At 44.3% G+C, this 15,877-nt stretch overlaps 1 protein-coding gene across 2 annotated transcripts in view; it reads right to left on the bottom strand.

The window, feature by feature from the left end:
* Nucleotides 1-2,230: 2,230 nt before the first annotated feature.
* rcn1 (reticulocalbin 1, EF-hand calcium binding domain) overlaps nt 2,231-15,877 on the bottom strand; it is a 47,767-nt gene continuing 34,120 nt past the window's right edge. For both annotated transcript variants that reach the window (XM_065012276.1, XM_065012277.1), the window contains exons 4-6: nt 4,806-4,866; nt 3,889-4,088; nt 2,231-3,534 (exon numbers count right to left, since the gene is read on the bottom strand). In XM_065012276.1, coding sequence (XP_064868348.1) covers nt 3,427-3,534; nt 3,889-4,088; nt 4,806-4,866 — 369 coding nt within the window. In that variant the 3' untranslated portion in view covers nt 2,231-3,426. The remainder of the gene's footprint in view (nt 3,535-3,888; nt 4,089-4,805; nt 4,867-15,877) is intronic.

Here is a 15,877-nt window from a genome sequence, read left to right as displayed (position 1 = left end):
GACAGACCATGCTGGGTGGCTTTCTCAGTTACATTGGAGAGTTCCACTGGAACAGCCAGGAGCGACTGTAGTCATGTTCACCCGATCCCTGCTAACAGTGTGTGTGTGTTTCAATTAGTCAGTGACAGTGTCAACAAAACACCCGTATGCCTCGTGTTTTAACACTCACTCAGTCAAATAGACAGATGTACAAACATTAGTGGAGGCATGCCAACGAACCGGCAAGCACACCAGTGCTAGTGTGTATATAAACACACACACACTTCAGCAACCTGTAGTGGAAAATCAATTAGCAAGTCAGTGGCCCTGTGGACAGTTTGGCCTGTAGCCAAGCAGTAGCAGCCAGTAAGCTGGTCCGTCTCACACACAAGGATTGATATTTAACAGGTACACCTGTAGCTACAGGATAGGGGTCTTAACAGGCCTCCAGTAGCTGTAATGGTGGGAAATGACAGACTGTTTGAGTCATCCAAGACAATAGAATGCCTTGTTAAGCTCTGATCACAGCTGTGCTGAGTGCTCACCTGTGTCAGAGAGAAATAGAAAGCGTGAGAGAAAGACTAAGAACAAGAGGAGAGAAAGAAAATAGCGTGAGAGTGAGGGTAACTGCTAGTGGTGTTTATACACCAGAGAGAGACGAAGAGAGAGAAGAGAGAGAGAGACAGACACAGACAGAAAGAGATAGATACAGAGACAGACAGACAGACAGAAAGACAGACAGACAGAGACAGAGAAAAAACTTAAAGCCTATTTTGTGTGTGGGATGTGAAAGGTGTTTAAATTGGTCTTTGTTTCTCTGTGTGTTTGTCCTGCTTCAAATGATACCCAATCTCTCCAGCTCTCTGCCAGACCGTGTTCATGACTGCACCCTTTCCCAGGCCCTAAACTCAAACTAGAGGTACCAATCCTACAACTGAGCTTAGCAGAGACCTATATGGAACAACTTGTAACAGCAGATTTTCCTGTCTGGGTTGGCGCCCCCCCTTGGGTTGTGCTGGTAGAGATCTTTGTGGGCTATACTCGGCCTTGTCTCAGGATGGTAAGTTGGTGGTGGAAGATATCCCTCTAGTGGTGTGGGGGCTGTGCTTTGGCAAAGTGGGTGGGGTTATATCTTGCCTGTTTTGCCCTGTCGGGGGGTGTCCTCGGATGGGGCCACAGTGTCTCCTGACCCCTCCTGTCTCAGCCTCCAGTATTTATGCTGCAGTAGTTTGTGTCGGGGGGCTAGGGTCAGTCTGTTATATCTGGAGTATTTCTCCTGTCCGGTGTCCTGTGTGACTTTAAGTATGCTCTCTCTAATTCTCTCTCTCAGAGAGCCCTAGGACCATGCCTCACGACTACCTGGCATGATGACTCCTTTCTGTTCCCAGTTCACCTGGCCGTGCTGCTGCTCCAGTTTCAACTGTTCTACCTGCGGCTATGGAACCCTGACCTGTTCACCGGACATGCTACCTGTCCCAGACCTGCTGTTTTCAACTCTCTAGAGACAGCAGGAGTGGTAGAGATACTATCAATGATCGGCTATGAAAAGCCAACTGACATTTACTCCTGATGTGCTGACCTGTTGCACCCTCGACAACTACTGTGATTATTATTATTTGACCCTGCTGGTCATTTATGAACATTTGAACATCTTGGCCATGTTCTGTTATAATCTCCACCCGGCACAGCCAGAAGAGGACTGGCCACCCCTCATAGCCTGGTTCCTCTCTAGGTTTATTCCTAGGTTCTGGCCTTTCTAGGGAGTTTTTCCTAGCCACCGTGCATCTACACCTGCATTGCTTGCTGTTTGGGGTTTTAGGCTGGGTTTCTGTACAGCACTTTGTGACATCAGCTGATGTAAGAAGAGCTTTATAAATACATTTGATTTGAGAAAACCCTTGGCTTAACTTCTCATACAGAGAAAAACATTGGCTTAACTTCTCATACAGAGAAAACCCTTGGCTTAACTTCTCATACAGAGAAAACCCTTGGCTTAACTTCTCATACAGAGAAAACCCTTGGCTTAACTTCTCATACAGAGAAAAACCCTTGGCTTAACTTCTCATACAGAGAAACCCTTGGCTTAACTTCTCATACAGAGAAAACCCTTGGCTTAACTTCTCATACAGAGAAAACCCTTGGCTTAACTTCTCATACAGAGAAAACCCTTGGCTTAACTTCTCATACAGAGAAAAAAAGGTACATATAAAAAAATATGTGAGTCGTCATAGAGATACAAACTAGACAAGAATGGGAAAATTGGTTTCTTTTTCTAAAACATTAATATACACAAGGGAGTACATTTGGCATGGTACAAGAGGAAGTGATGTAACAGGAAGTCCTATCTTACGACGTGAACAATAGTGTGAATATGAGAAGCAGCTTTGAGGTAATGGAGGACACACATACAGTACTCTGGAACCCCTCTTCTCCTGCGTTTCAAGTCATTTTACATCACTCCAAAACTCCCATAACAATGAAAAGGCTAAACTTACATTTTCATCATGACAATAGCCTGGTTATTTTGCATGAAACTCATATTACATTTTTACACAGGCCTTAAGTGTATAAAACAAACAAGCGAACTAAGCAAAAGTGATTCAAATGAATGTTTTCACAGACTGTATTGGGAAAAGATGCCTACAAAGAGCATATCATTAAGATGGGTGTTAGTAAGAGATCCTAAAACAACAGGAAGCTCGCAAATCCAAGAGCACTTCACAAAATATCTGATTTATAAAATAGTCTTTACTGGCCAGCAAAACAAAAACAACATCTGTGTCCACTGTATAAAAACAATGTGTGTAGTGATATCTGACAAGTTCAACAAGTAGGCAGCCTTCATCAACACCCATTGACCTCTGTCTAACTCTTATACCTCCCAGGCTTCTTCACCTCCTCAAGTTACATGACTAAATAAATAGAATTAGAGTAAGTATTCTAGGTTGTGCTTTGTTTTCACATTGGAACCACAATCAAATCAAATATTCCTGACGATCAACCCTATGTTCTCATCTCTGCTAAAATCATGTAAGGTTGAAAGAAAAGACAATATAAGGGAAATGATCAAACGGTCAAAGATGGTGGTGTGATGATGGCTGTGTATAGAGATGTAAAAGGCTGCTAAGCCAGATGGGAGTTTGGCTGATAAGCAACGTCAAAGGCAGTCGCAAGGAGGTTGGTTGTGGTCAATCCCTGTTCCTAAATGTCAGAAACAGGACCAAACCCGGTCCAGCCGCTCAGGAGGACCTGGACCGTCAGTGGTAGGAACAGACTATTCCTTGGCCCCTCCCCTCGGGGGGGTTACTGCAGTGTTGGAACTATGTTTGTGTTCAACTGATGACATTTAGCAGGATAAGGCTGAGGACCAGACAAGTTTGTGGTCGAGGTTGACGATGCTCAGTTGAGGTCCGACCGCCCTGCCACAAACACAACAATAAACGATGCTCAGAGTTCATCATGGTTCTTGGTCAGGTCTTCTCCATAGTTGGTGGCCTGACTTCCTACAAACATGTTCCAGTTCTCCAGGATCTCCTCCTTGGTCAGCATTGTGTCCTGAGAAGAGAGAACCCAGTCAGGTTTACATAGAGTCGATAAGATCTCCTACTACTAAAGAACTAACACTTGAAATTCAATCCCTCCATTTTGACAGCTAAGACATTATAAAAAAAAGTGTCCTCCATAATATTACCAGTCAGAAAATTGGTAAAGAGGAGTGAAAACTTAAACAATCGTTTGTCATATTGGTCTGACTTGTAGACTAGGTTATAGCATCAGTACCTTGTCCTGGTCTGACTCGTAGACTAGGTTATAGGATCAGTACCTTGTCCTGGTCTGACTCGTAGACTAGGTTACAGGATCAGTACCTTGTCCTGGTCTGACTCGTAGACTAGGTTACAGGATCAGTACCTTGTCCTGGTCTGACTCGTAGACCAGGTGTCGGGCCTCTGCCATGGCGTGATCGTAGTCCTGGGGCAGGATCCAGTGGCGAATCTCCGCCACGTCCATCTTTCCGTCCTTGTTCAGGTCCCGGAAGTCAGAGAACTGGTCTCGCTCTGTTCTGACCCAGTCTGGTTCTGGACCTCCCTCCTCATGGGAAAACATGTCCGCTGCAATGACACAGGAAGATATGGGATGACATACTCAAAGGAGGTCAAAAGCGAACACTTTGTTTTAAAGTATGCTTAGTTCGTTAACCATTAGTAAAAATGTTGTAAATCATTGTTTGTTCATCTGCATTCCCTGTATAAGCCATTTACTATAAGGACCTGTAATCAAAACTCTACTAACGGTATACAAGCAAACTATGTGATGTTTCTAAGCAGTTTCTAAGTGGATATTCCTGTAAAAACACAACCAAAAAGGAACAGTGAAATCCTTGAATAGGCAGACTGAGACTAAGTCAGCAGACTGCAGCGTCACAGCAGAGTTTCCCAAAGCAACCAACAAACAGGCCTTTGATTCCTAATCAGGTCACAGAGCTCATGGGGTTGCCCACATCTTGTGTTAGGAACTCTTCCTCTAGTCTAGAAGACCCAGGAGATACTAACACCAAACCTTGTAAACACTTCCAATACACCATAAAAACATCATATAGTTTGCGGAGAAAATAATTACACAAATTGGTTAAAAATGGTTTTGCATTAAAATGAGGGTAGACCTGTCCTCGTGTGTAAAAAAAAGAAGGAAATTCCGCTGAAAAAGGAGAGAATTCAAATAAAAAAAGTTTTAAATAATGAAGTGAGTGAAAATGACCTGTAACCTGTGTTCATGAAGGGTTAGTCTTCTGATGCAGTGTCAACCCCAGTCACGCCTCCCCAACTCACCAATATACTCATCCTCGTCCACATGTCCGTCTCCATTCTTATCAATGTCCTCCAGAGTCTCCTGCACGCAAAAACAGGCAATGATGTCATAAAAGGGGGACACAGAGGTCAACGGCAGTGGGACTCTAACTACTGACAGTAATAAAAGATAAAACACACAGCCCCAGGCAGTATGAGTCGAGCTACGAGGCTCTGTTTACAGCTGGGCTGGCAGAGTGACAACGATTACACAGCCACTGCTGATGATCAGCTAACCTCCTGGATTAGAGACGATGTCTGTTTTCAGAGATGAGATTTTACACACTTCCTTTAGAACAATCTATGGTTGCTTTACTTGCGTAATTTGAGATATATCTAACCAGCTGTTTATCTGGAAGAATAGATTGTATATACAGTGCATTAGGAAAGTATTCAGACCCCTAGACTTTTTCCACATTGTTACTTTACAGCCTTATTCTAAAATGGACTAAATAGTCCCCCCCCCATCATCAATCTACACGCAATAACCTATAATGACAAACCAAAAGAAGGTTTAGAAATCTTACCAAATGTATAAAAAACAGAAATATTACATTTACATAAGTATTCAGACCATTTACTCTGTACTTTATTGAAGCACCTTTGGCAGGGATTACAGCCTCGAGTCTTCTTGGGTATGACGCTACAAGCTTGGCACACCTGTATTTGGGGAGTTTCTCCCATTCTTCTCTGCAGATCCTCTCAAGCTGTGTCAGGTTGGTTGGGGAGCGTTACTACACAGCTATTTTTAGGTCTCTCCAGGAGGTGTTTGATCGGGTTCAAGTCCGGGCTCTGGCTGGGCCACTCAAGAACATTGAGACTTGTCCCAAAGCCACTCCTGCGTTGTCTTGGCTGTGTGCTTAGGGTCGTTGTCCTGTTGGAAGGTGAACCCTCGACCCAGTGAGGTACGCTCTGGAGCAGGTTTTCATCAAGAATCTCTGTATTTTGCTCCGTTCATCTTTCCCTCGATCCTGGCTAGTCTCCCAGTCACTGTCGCTGAAAAACATCCCCACAGCATGATGCTGCCACCACCAAGCTTCACCGTAGGGATGGTACCAGGTTTCCTCCAGACGCAACACTTGGCATTCAGGTCAAAGAGTTCAATCTTGGTTTCATCAGACCAGAGAATCATGTTTCCCATAGTCAGAGTCCTTTAGGTGCCTTTTTAGCAAAATCCAAGCAGGCTTTCATGTGCCTTTTACTGAGGGGCGGCTTCCGTCTGGCCACTCAACCATAAATGCATGATTGGTGGAGTGCTGCAGAGAAGATGATAGTCCTTCTAGAAGGTTCTCCCATCTCCAAAGAGGAACTCTGGAACTGTCAGAGAGACCATCGGGTTCTTGGTCACCTCCCTGACCAAGGCCCTTCTCCCCCGATTGCTCAGTTTGGCCGGGTGGCCAACTCTAGGAAGAGTCTTAGTGGTTCCAAACTTCTTCCATTTAAGAATGATGGAGGCCACTGTGTTCTTGGGGTTCTTCAATGCTGCCGACATTTTTTGGTACCCTTCCCCAGATCTGTACCTCGACACAATCCTGTCTCGGAGCTCTACGGACAATTCCTTCCACCTCAGGGCTTGGTTTTTGCTCTGACATGCACGGTCAACTGTGGGACCTTATATAGACATGTGTGTGCCTTCCCAAATCAGGTTCTGAATACTTATGTCAATTAGGAACCTGTTTTTTAAAAATATACATTTGCTAAAAGTTCTAAAAAACTATTTTTGCTTTGTCATGAGGTATTGTGTGTAGATTGATGAGGAAAATGTTTTATTGAATCAATTTTAGAATAAGGCTGTAACGTAACAAAATGTGGACAGAGTAAAGGTCTGAATACTTTGTGAATGCCCTGTATGGTGTAGATGTTATTAAAGTTGTGAGCCATCCCTATACAGTCTCTTAGGCATGTTTACAGTGACGCAACTCATCTTGTCAACATTGCACAATCCTTGTGTTGTATTCCCTCGTTTGGGATTTCACTTCTATTTGCATGACTGCCTCTCTAAGGTTGTAGCAGTTGTTAAGAGAAGATGTGTCATGACGGACTCCCTAATGCCCCGTTTACATCGTGACGTATTTCATTAAGCCCTACGTCATCTTCACGGAGTCTTGCCCCGCTACTGAACAGACCAGTGTAGTGTTTTGTAAGGCAAGATGGAGGACACCCTGTCTCTCCTCAGAGATTGTCCCGCTACTGAACAGACCAGTGTAGTGTTTTGTAAGGCAAGATGGAGGACACCCTGTCTCTCCTCAGAGATTGCATTTATTTTGGGATATTGCAAAATATGACCTTTTAATTCAAGACAGGATAAATATATTGTTTCAGGTGATGAAACATGTTATGTTTCGTTACTTTTTCTTTCCTCAACTTGTTTCTCTAACTTTATAGCAAGTCAAGCAAGCTAAGAGCGCTTATGGTTAATGTGAACGAGGCTTAAGGTTGGAACTTTAGCAGTTGTAAGAAGAGAGGAATGCCATCACTACCTCAAAATGCAGTCACCCCCCCTTACCAATCACACTGTCACAAGCCGGTGAGGGAAGGCAACAACATCTCCACCCCGCTGATCCTCAACACTGGGGCCCCACAAGGGAGCGTTCTGAGCCCTCTCCTGTACTCCCTGTTCACATAGGGGTTCACACACATACACCATGCTTCAAGCAGGTTATAAATGCCCCTGCTGAAGCCTACTGACAGATTAAAGACCACTTACCCTGGGAAGTGGATGACTAATAATAAACATCTGTTATTAAAAATATAGAACATAATTCATATAGACCTCTCCATAGCAGGACTCATCTAGGATATCATCTCTACAACACCAGTAGTATAGAGGTTCATCTCCTCTCCATAGCAGGACTCATCTAGGATATCATCTCTACAACACCAGTAGTATAGAGGTTCATCTCCTCTCCATAGCAGGACTCATCTAGGATATCACCTCTACAACACCAGTAGTATAGAGGTTCATCTCCTCTACAACACCGGTAGTATAGAGGTTCATCTCCTCTCCATAGCAGGACTCATCTAGGATATCACCTCTACAACACCAGTAGTATAGAGGTTCATCTCCTCTCCATAGCAGGACTCATCTAGGATATCATCTCTACAACACCAGTAGTATAGAGGTTCATCTCCTCTACAACACCGGTAGTATAGAGGTTCATCTCCTCTACAACACCGGTAGTATAGAGGTTCATCTCCTCTCCATAGCAGGACTCATCTAGGATATCACCTCTACAACACCAGTAGTATAGAGGTTCATCTCCTCTACAACACCGGTAGTATAGAGGTTCATCTCCTCTCCATAGCAGGACTCATCTAGGATATCATCTCTACAACACCAGTAGTATAGAGGTTCATCTCCTCTCCATAGCAGGACTCATCTAGGATATCACCTCTACAACACCGGTAGTATAGAGGTTCATCTCCTCTCCATAGCAGGACTCATCTAGGATATCATCTCTACACCACCAGTAGTATAGAGGTTCATCTCCTCTCCATAGCAGGACTCATCTAGGATATCACCTCTACAACACCAGTAGTATAGGGGTTCATCTCCTCTACAACACCGGTAGTATAGAGGTTCATCTCCTCTCCATAGCAGGACTCATCTAGGATATCATCTCTACAACACCAGTAGTATAGGGGTTCATCTCCTCTACAACACCGGTAGTATAGAGGTTCATCTCCTCTCCATAGCAGGACTCATCTAGGATATCATCTCTACAACACCAGTAGTATAGGGGTTCATCTCCTCTACAACACCGGTAGTATAGAGGTTCATCTCCTCTCCATAGCAGGACTCATCTAGGATATCATCTCTACAACACCGGTAGTATAGAGGTTCATCTCCTCTACAACACCAGTAGTATAGAGGTTCATCTCCTCTACAACACCAGTAGTATAGAGGTTCATCTCCTCTCCATAGCAGGACTCATCTAGGATATCATCTCTACAACACCTGTAGTATAGAGGTTCATCTCCTCTCTATAGCAGGACTCATCTAGGATATAATCTCTACAACACCGGTAGTATAGAGGTTCATCTCCTCTCCATAGCAGGACTCATCTAGGATATCACCTCTACAACACCGGTAGTATAGAGGTTCATCTCCTCCACAACACCGGTAGTATAGAGGTTCATCTCCTCTCCATAGCAGGACTCATCTAGGATATCATCTCTACAACACCTGTAGTATAGAGGTTCATCTCCTCTCTATAGCAGGACTCATCTAGGATATAATCTCTACAACACCAGTAGTATAGGGGTTCATCTCCTCTACAACACCGGTAGTATAGAGGTTCATCTCCTCTCCATAGCAGGACTCATCTAGGATATCATCTCTACAACACCAGGAGTATAGGGGTTCATCTCCTCTACAACACCGGTAGTATAGAGGTTCATCTCCTCTCCATAGCAGGACTCATCTAGGATATCACCTCTACAACACCGGTAGTATAGAGGTTCATCTCCTCTCCATAGCAGGACTCATCTAGGATATCATCTCTACACCACCAGTAGTATAGAGGTTCATCTCCTCTCCATAGCAGGACTCATCTACTCATCTAGGATAGATCATCTCCTCTACAACACCAGTAGTATAGAGGTTCATCTCCTCTCCATAGCAGGACTCATCTAGGATATCACCTCTACAACACCAGTAGTATAGAGGTTCATCTCCTCTCCATAGCAGGACTCATCTAGGATATCATCTCATCTCCTCTACAACACCGGTAGTATAGAGGTTCATCTCCTCTCCATAGCAGGACTCATCTAGGATATCACCTCTACAACACCAGTAGTATAGAGGTTCATCTCCTCTCCATAGCAGGACTCATCTAGGATATCATCTCTACAACACCAGTAGTATAGAGGTTCATCTCCTCTCCATAGCAGGACTCATCTAGGATATCACCTCTACAACACCAGTAGTATAGAGGTGCATGTCCTCTACAACACCAGTAGTATAGAGGTTCATCTCCTCTCCATAGCAGGACTCATCTAGGAAATCATCTCTACACTACCAGTAGTATAGAGGTTCATCTCCTCTCCATAGCAGGACTCATCTAGGATATCACCTCTACAACACCAGTAGTATAGAGGTGCATGTCCTCTACAACACCGGTAGTATAGAGGTTCATCTCCTCTCCATAGCAGGACTCATCTAGGATATCACCTCTACAACACCGGTAGTATAGAGGTTCATCTCCTCTCCATAGCAGGACTCATCTAGGATATCATCTCTACAACACCAGTAGTATAGGGGTTCATCTCCTCTACAACACCGGTAGTATAGAGGTTCATCTCCTCTCCATAGCAGGACTCATCTAGGATATCATCTCTACAACACCAGTAGTATAGGGGTTCATCTCCTCTACAACACCGGTAGTATAGAGGTTCATCTCCTCTCCATAGCAGGACTCATCTAGGATATCACCTCTACAACACTGGTAGTATAGAGGTTCATCTCCTCTCCATAGCAGGACTCATCTAGGATATCATCTCTACAACACCAGTAGTATCTAGGTTCATCTCCTCTACAACACCGGTAGTATAGAGGTTCATCTCCTCTCCATAGCAGGACTCATCTAGGATATCACCTCTACAACACCGGTAGTATAGAGGTTCATCTCCTCTCCATAGCAGGACTCATCTAGGATATCATCTCTACAACACCAGTAGTATAGGGGTTCATCTCCTCTACAACACCGGTAGTATAGAGGTTCATCTCCTCTCCATAGCAGGACTCATCTAGGATATCATCTCTACAACACCAGTAGTATAGGGGTTCATCTCCTCTACAACACCGGTAGTATAGAGGTTCATCTCCTCTCCATAGCAGGACTCATCTAGGATATCATCTCTACAACACCGGTAGTATAGAGGTTCATCTCCTCTACAACACCAGTAGTATAGAGGTTCATCTCCTCTACAACACCAGTAGTATAGAGGTTCATCTCCTCTACAACACCAGTAGTATAGAGGTTCATCTCCTCTACAACACCAGTAGTATAGAGGTTCATCTCCTCTCCATAGCAGGACTCATCTAGGATATCATCTCTACAACACCAGTAGTATAGAGGTTCATCTCCTCTCCATAGCAGGACTCATCTAGGATATCACCTCTACAACACCAGTAGTATAGAGGTTCATCTCCTCTACAACACCAGTAGTATAGAGGTTCATCTCCTCTCCATAGCAGGACTCATCTAGGATATCACCTCTACAACACCAGTAGTATAGAGGTTCATCTCCTTTCCATAGCAGGACTCATCTAGGATATCACCTCTACAACACCAGTAGTATAGAGGTTCATCTCCTCTCCATAGCAGGACTCATCTAGGATATCACCTCTACAACACCAGTAGTATAGAGGTTCATCTCCTCTCCATAGCAGGACTCATCTAGGATATCACCTCTACAACACCAGTAGTATAGAGGTTCATCTCCTCTCCATAGCAGGACTCATCTAGGATATCACCTCTACAACACCAGTAGTATAGAGGTTCATCTCCTCTCCATAGCAGGACTCATCTAGGATATCACCTCTACAACACCAGTAGTATAGAGGTGCATGTCCTCTACAACACCAGTAGTATAGAGGTTCATCTCCTCTCCATAGCAGGACTCATCTAGGATATCACCTCTACAACACCGGTAGTATAGAGGTTCATCTCCTCTCCATAGCAGGACTCATCTAGGATATCACCTCTACAACACCAGTAGTATAGAGGTTCATCTCCTCTCCATAGCAGGACTCATCTAGGATATCACCTCTACAACACCAGTAGTATAGAGGTTCATCTCCTCTCCATAGCAGGACTCATCTAGGATATCACCTCTACAACACCAGTAGTATAGAGGTTCATCTCCTCTCCATAGCAGGACTCATCTAGGATATCACCTCTACAACACCAGTAGTATAGAGGTTCATCTCCTCTCCATAGCAGGACTCATCTAGGATATCATCTCTACAACACCAGTAGTATAGGGGTTCATCTCCTCTACAACACCGGTAGTATAGAGGTTCATCTCCTCTCCATAGCAGGACTCATCTAGGATATCATCTCTACAACACCAGTAGTATAGAGGTTCATCTCCTCTCCATAGCAGGACTCATCTAGGATATCATCTCTACAACACCAGTAGTATAGGGGTTCATCTCCTCTACAACACCGGTAGTATAGAGGTTCATCTCCTCTCCATAGCAGGACTCATCTAGGATATCATCTCTACAACACCAGTAGTATAGGGGTTCATCTCCTCTACAACACCGGTAGTATAGAGGTTCATCTCCTCTCCATAGCAGGACTCATCTAGGATATCATCTCTACAACACCAGTAGTATAGGGGTTCTTCATCTCTACAACACCGGTAGTATAGAGGTTCATCTCCTCTCCATAGCAGGACTCATCTAGGATATCATCTCTACAACACCAGTAGTATAGGGGTTCATCTCCTCTACAACACCAGTAGTATAGAGGTTCATCTCCTCTACAACACCAGTAGTATAGAGGTTCATCTCCTCTCCATAGCAGGACTCATCTAGGATATCATCTCTACAACACCTGTAGTATAGAGGTTCATCTCCTCTCTATAGCAGGACTCATCTAGGATATAATCTCCACAACACCTGTAGTATAGAGGTTCATCTCCTCTACAACACCAGTAGTATAGAGGTTCATCTCCTCTCCATAGCAGGACTCATCTAGGATATCATCTCTACAACACCAGTAGTATAGAGGTTCATCTCCTCTCCATAGCAGGACTCATCTAGGATATCATCTCTACACCACCAGTAGTATAGAGGTTCATCTCCTCTCCATAGTAGGACTCATCTAGGATATCACATCTACAACACCAGTAGTATAGAGGTGCATGTCCTCTACAACACCAGTAGTATAGAGGTTCATCTCCTCTACATAGCAGGACTCATCTAGGATATCACCTCTACAACACCGGTAGTATAGAGGTTCATCTCCTCTCCATAGCAGGACTCATCTAGGATATCACCTCTACAACACCAGTAGTATAGAGGTTCATCTCCTCTCCATAGCAGGACTCATCTAGGATATCACCTCTACAACACCAGTAGTATAGAGGTTCATCTCCTCTCCATAGCAGGACTCATCTAGGATATCACCTCTACAACACCAGTAGTATAGAGGTTCATCTCCTCTCCATAGCAGGACTCATCTAGGATATCATCTCTACAACACCAGTAGTATAGGGGTTCATCTCCTCTACAACACCGGTAGTATAGAGGTTCATCTCCTCTCCATAGCAGGACTCATCTAGGATATCATCTCTACAACACCAGTAGCATAGGGGTTCATCTCCTCTACAACACCGGTAGTATAGAGGTTCATCTCCTCTCCATAGCAGGACTCATCTAGGATATCACCTCTACAACACCGGTAGTATAGAGGTTCATCTCCTCTACAACACCAGTAGTATAGAGGTTCATCTCCTCTCCATAGCAGGACTCATTTAGGATATCATCTCTACAACACCGGTAGTATAGAGGTTCATCTCCTCTACAACACCGGTAGTATAGAGGTTCATCTCCTCTCCATAGCAGGACTCATCTAGGATATCATCTCTACACTACCAGTAGTATAGAGGTTCATCTCCTCTCCATAGCAGGACTCATCTAGGATATCACCTCTACAACACCGGTAGTATAGAGGTTCATCTCCTCTACAACACCAGTAGTATAGAGGTTCATCTCCTCTCCATAGCAGGACTCATCTAGGATATCATCTCTACAACACCGGTAGTATAGAGGTTCATCTCCTCTACAACACCAGTAGTATAGAGGTTCATCTCCTCTCCATAGCAGGACTCATCTAGGATATCATCTCTACAACACCTGTAGTATAGGGGTTCATCTCCTCTACAACACCGGTAGTATAGAGGTTCATCTCCTCTCCATAGCAGGACTCATCTAGGATATCATCTCTACACTACCAGTAGTATAGAGGTTCATCTCCTCTCCATAGCAGGACTCATCTAGGATATCATCTCTACAACACCAGTAGTATAGAGGTTCATCTCCTCTACAACACCAGTAGTATAGAGGTTCATCTCCTCTCCATAGCAGGACTCATCTAGGATATCACCTCTACAACACCAGTAGTATAGAGGTTCATCTCCTCTCCATAGCAGGACTCATCTAGGATATCATCTCTACAACACCAGTAGTATAGAGGTTCATCTCCTCTACAACACCGGTAGTATAGAGGTTCATCTCCTCTCCATAGTAGGACTCATCTAGGATATCACCTCTACAACACCAGTAGTATAGGGGTTCATCTCCTCTACAACACCGGTAGTATAGGGGTTCATCTCCTCTACAACACCGGTAGTATAGGGGTTCATCTACTCTACAACACCAGTAGTATAGGGGTTCATCTCCTCTACAACACCAGTAGTATAGGGGTTCATCTCCTCTACAACACCAGTAGTATAGGGGTTCATCTCCTCTACAACACCAGTAGTATAGGGGTTCATCTCCTCTACAACACCAGTAGTATAGGGGTTCATCTCCTCTACAACACCAGTAGTATAAGGGTTCATCTCCTCTACAACACCAGTAGTATAGGGGTTCATCTCCTCTACAACACCAGTAGTATAGGGGTTCATCTCCTCTACAACACCGGTAGTATAGGGGTTCATCTCCTCTACAAAACCAGTAGTATAGGGGTTCATCTCCTCTACAACACCAGCAGTATAGTGGTTCATCTCCTCTACAACACCAGTAGTATAGGGGTTCATCTCCTCTCCATAGCAAGACTCATCTAGGATATCACCTCTACAACACCGGTAGTATAGGGGTTCATCTCCTCTACAACACCAGTAGTATAGGGGTTCATCTCCTCTACAACACCAGTAGTATAGGGGTTCATCTCCTCTACAACACTAGAGTGGTATAGGGGTTCATCTCCTCTACAACACCAGTAGTATAGGGGTTCATCTCCTCTACAACACTAGAGTGGTATAGGGGTTCATCTCCTCTACAACACCAGTAGTATAGGGGTTCATCTCCTCTACAACACTAGAGTAGTATAGGGGTTCATCTCCTCTACACCACCAGTAGTATAGGGGTTCATCTCCTCTACAACACCAGTAGTATAGGGGTTCATCTCCTCTACAACACCAGTAGTATAGGGGTTCACCTCCTCTACAACACCAGTAGTATAGGGGTTCATCTCATCTACAACACCAGCAGTATAGGGGTTCATCTCCTCTACACCACTAGAGTAGTATAAGGGTTCATCTCCTCTACAACACCAGTAGTATAGGGGTTCATCTCCTCTACAACACCAGTAGTATAGGGGTTCATCTCCTCTACAACATCAGTAGTATAGGGGTTCATCCCTCTACAACACCAGTAGTATAGGGTTCATCTCCTCTACAACACCAGTAGTATAGGGGTTAATCTCCTCTACAACACCAGTAGTATAGGGGTTCATCTCCTCTACAACACCAGTAGTATAGGGTTCATCTCCTCTACACCACCAGTAGTATAGGGGTTCATCTCCTCTACAACACCAGTAGTATAGGGGTTCACCTCCTCTAGACCACTAGAGTAGTATAGGGGTTCATCTCCTCTACAACACCAGTAGTATAGGGGTTCATCTCCTCTACAACACTAGAGTAGTATAGGGGTTCATCTCCTCTACAACACCAGTAGTATAGGGGTTCATCTCCTCTACACCACCAGTAGTATAGGGGTTCACCTCCTCTACAACACCAGTAGTATAGGGGTTCACCTCCTCTACAACATCAGTAGTATAGGGTTCATCTCCTCTACAACACTAGAGTGGTATAGGGGTTCACCTCCTCTACAACACTAGAGTGGTAGGGGTTCACCTCCTCTACAACACCAGTAGTATAGGGGTTCATCTCCTCTACAACACCAGTAGTATAGGGGTTCATCTCCTCTACAACACCAGTAGTATAGGGGTTAATCTCCTCTACAACACTAGAGTAGTATAGGGTTCATCTCCTCTACACCACTAGAGTAGTATAGGGTTCATCTCCTCTACAACACC

The sequence above is a fragment of the Oncorhynchus nerka genome, linkage group LG27, assembly GCF_034236695.1.
Source record: "Oncorhynchus nerka isolate Pitt River linkage group LG27, Oner_Uvic_2.0, whole genome shotgun sequence".
NCBI classification, from domain to species: Eukaryota; Metazoa; Chordata; class Actinopteri; order Salmoniformes; family Salmonidae; genus Oncorhynchus; species Oncorhynchus nerka.
The sequence above is the reverse complement of the archived record's forward strand: the minus strand, read 5'-3'. Positions and strand labels throughout refer to the sequence as shown.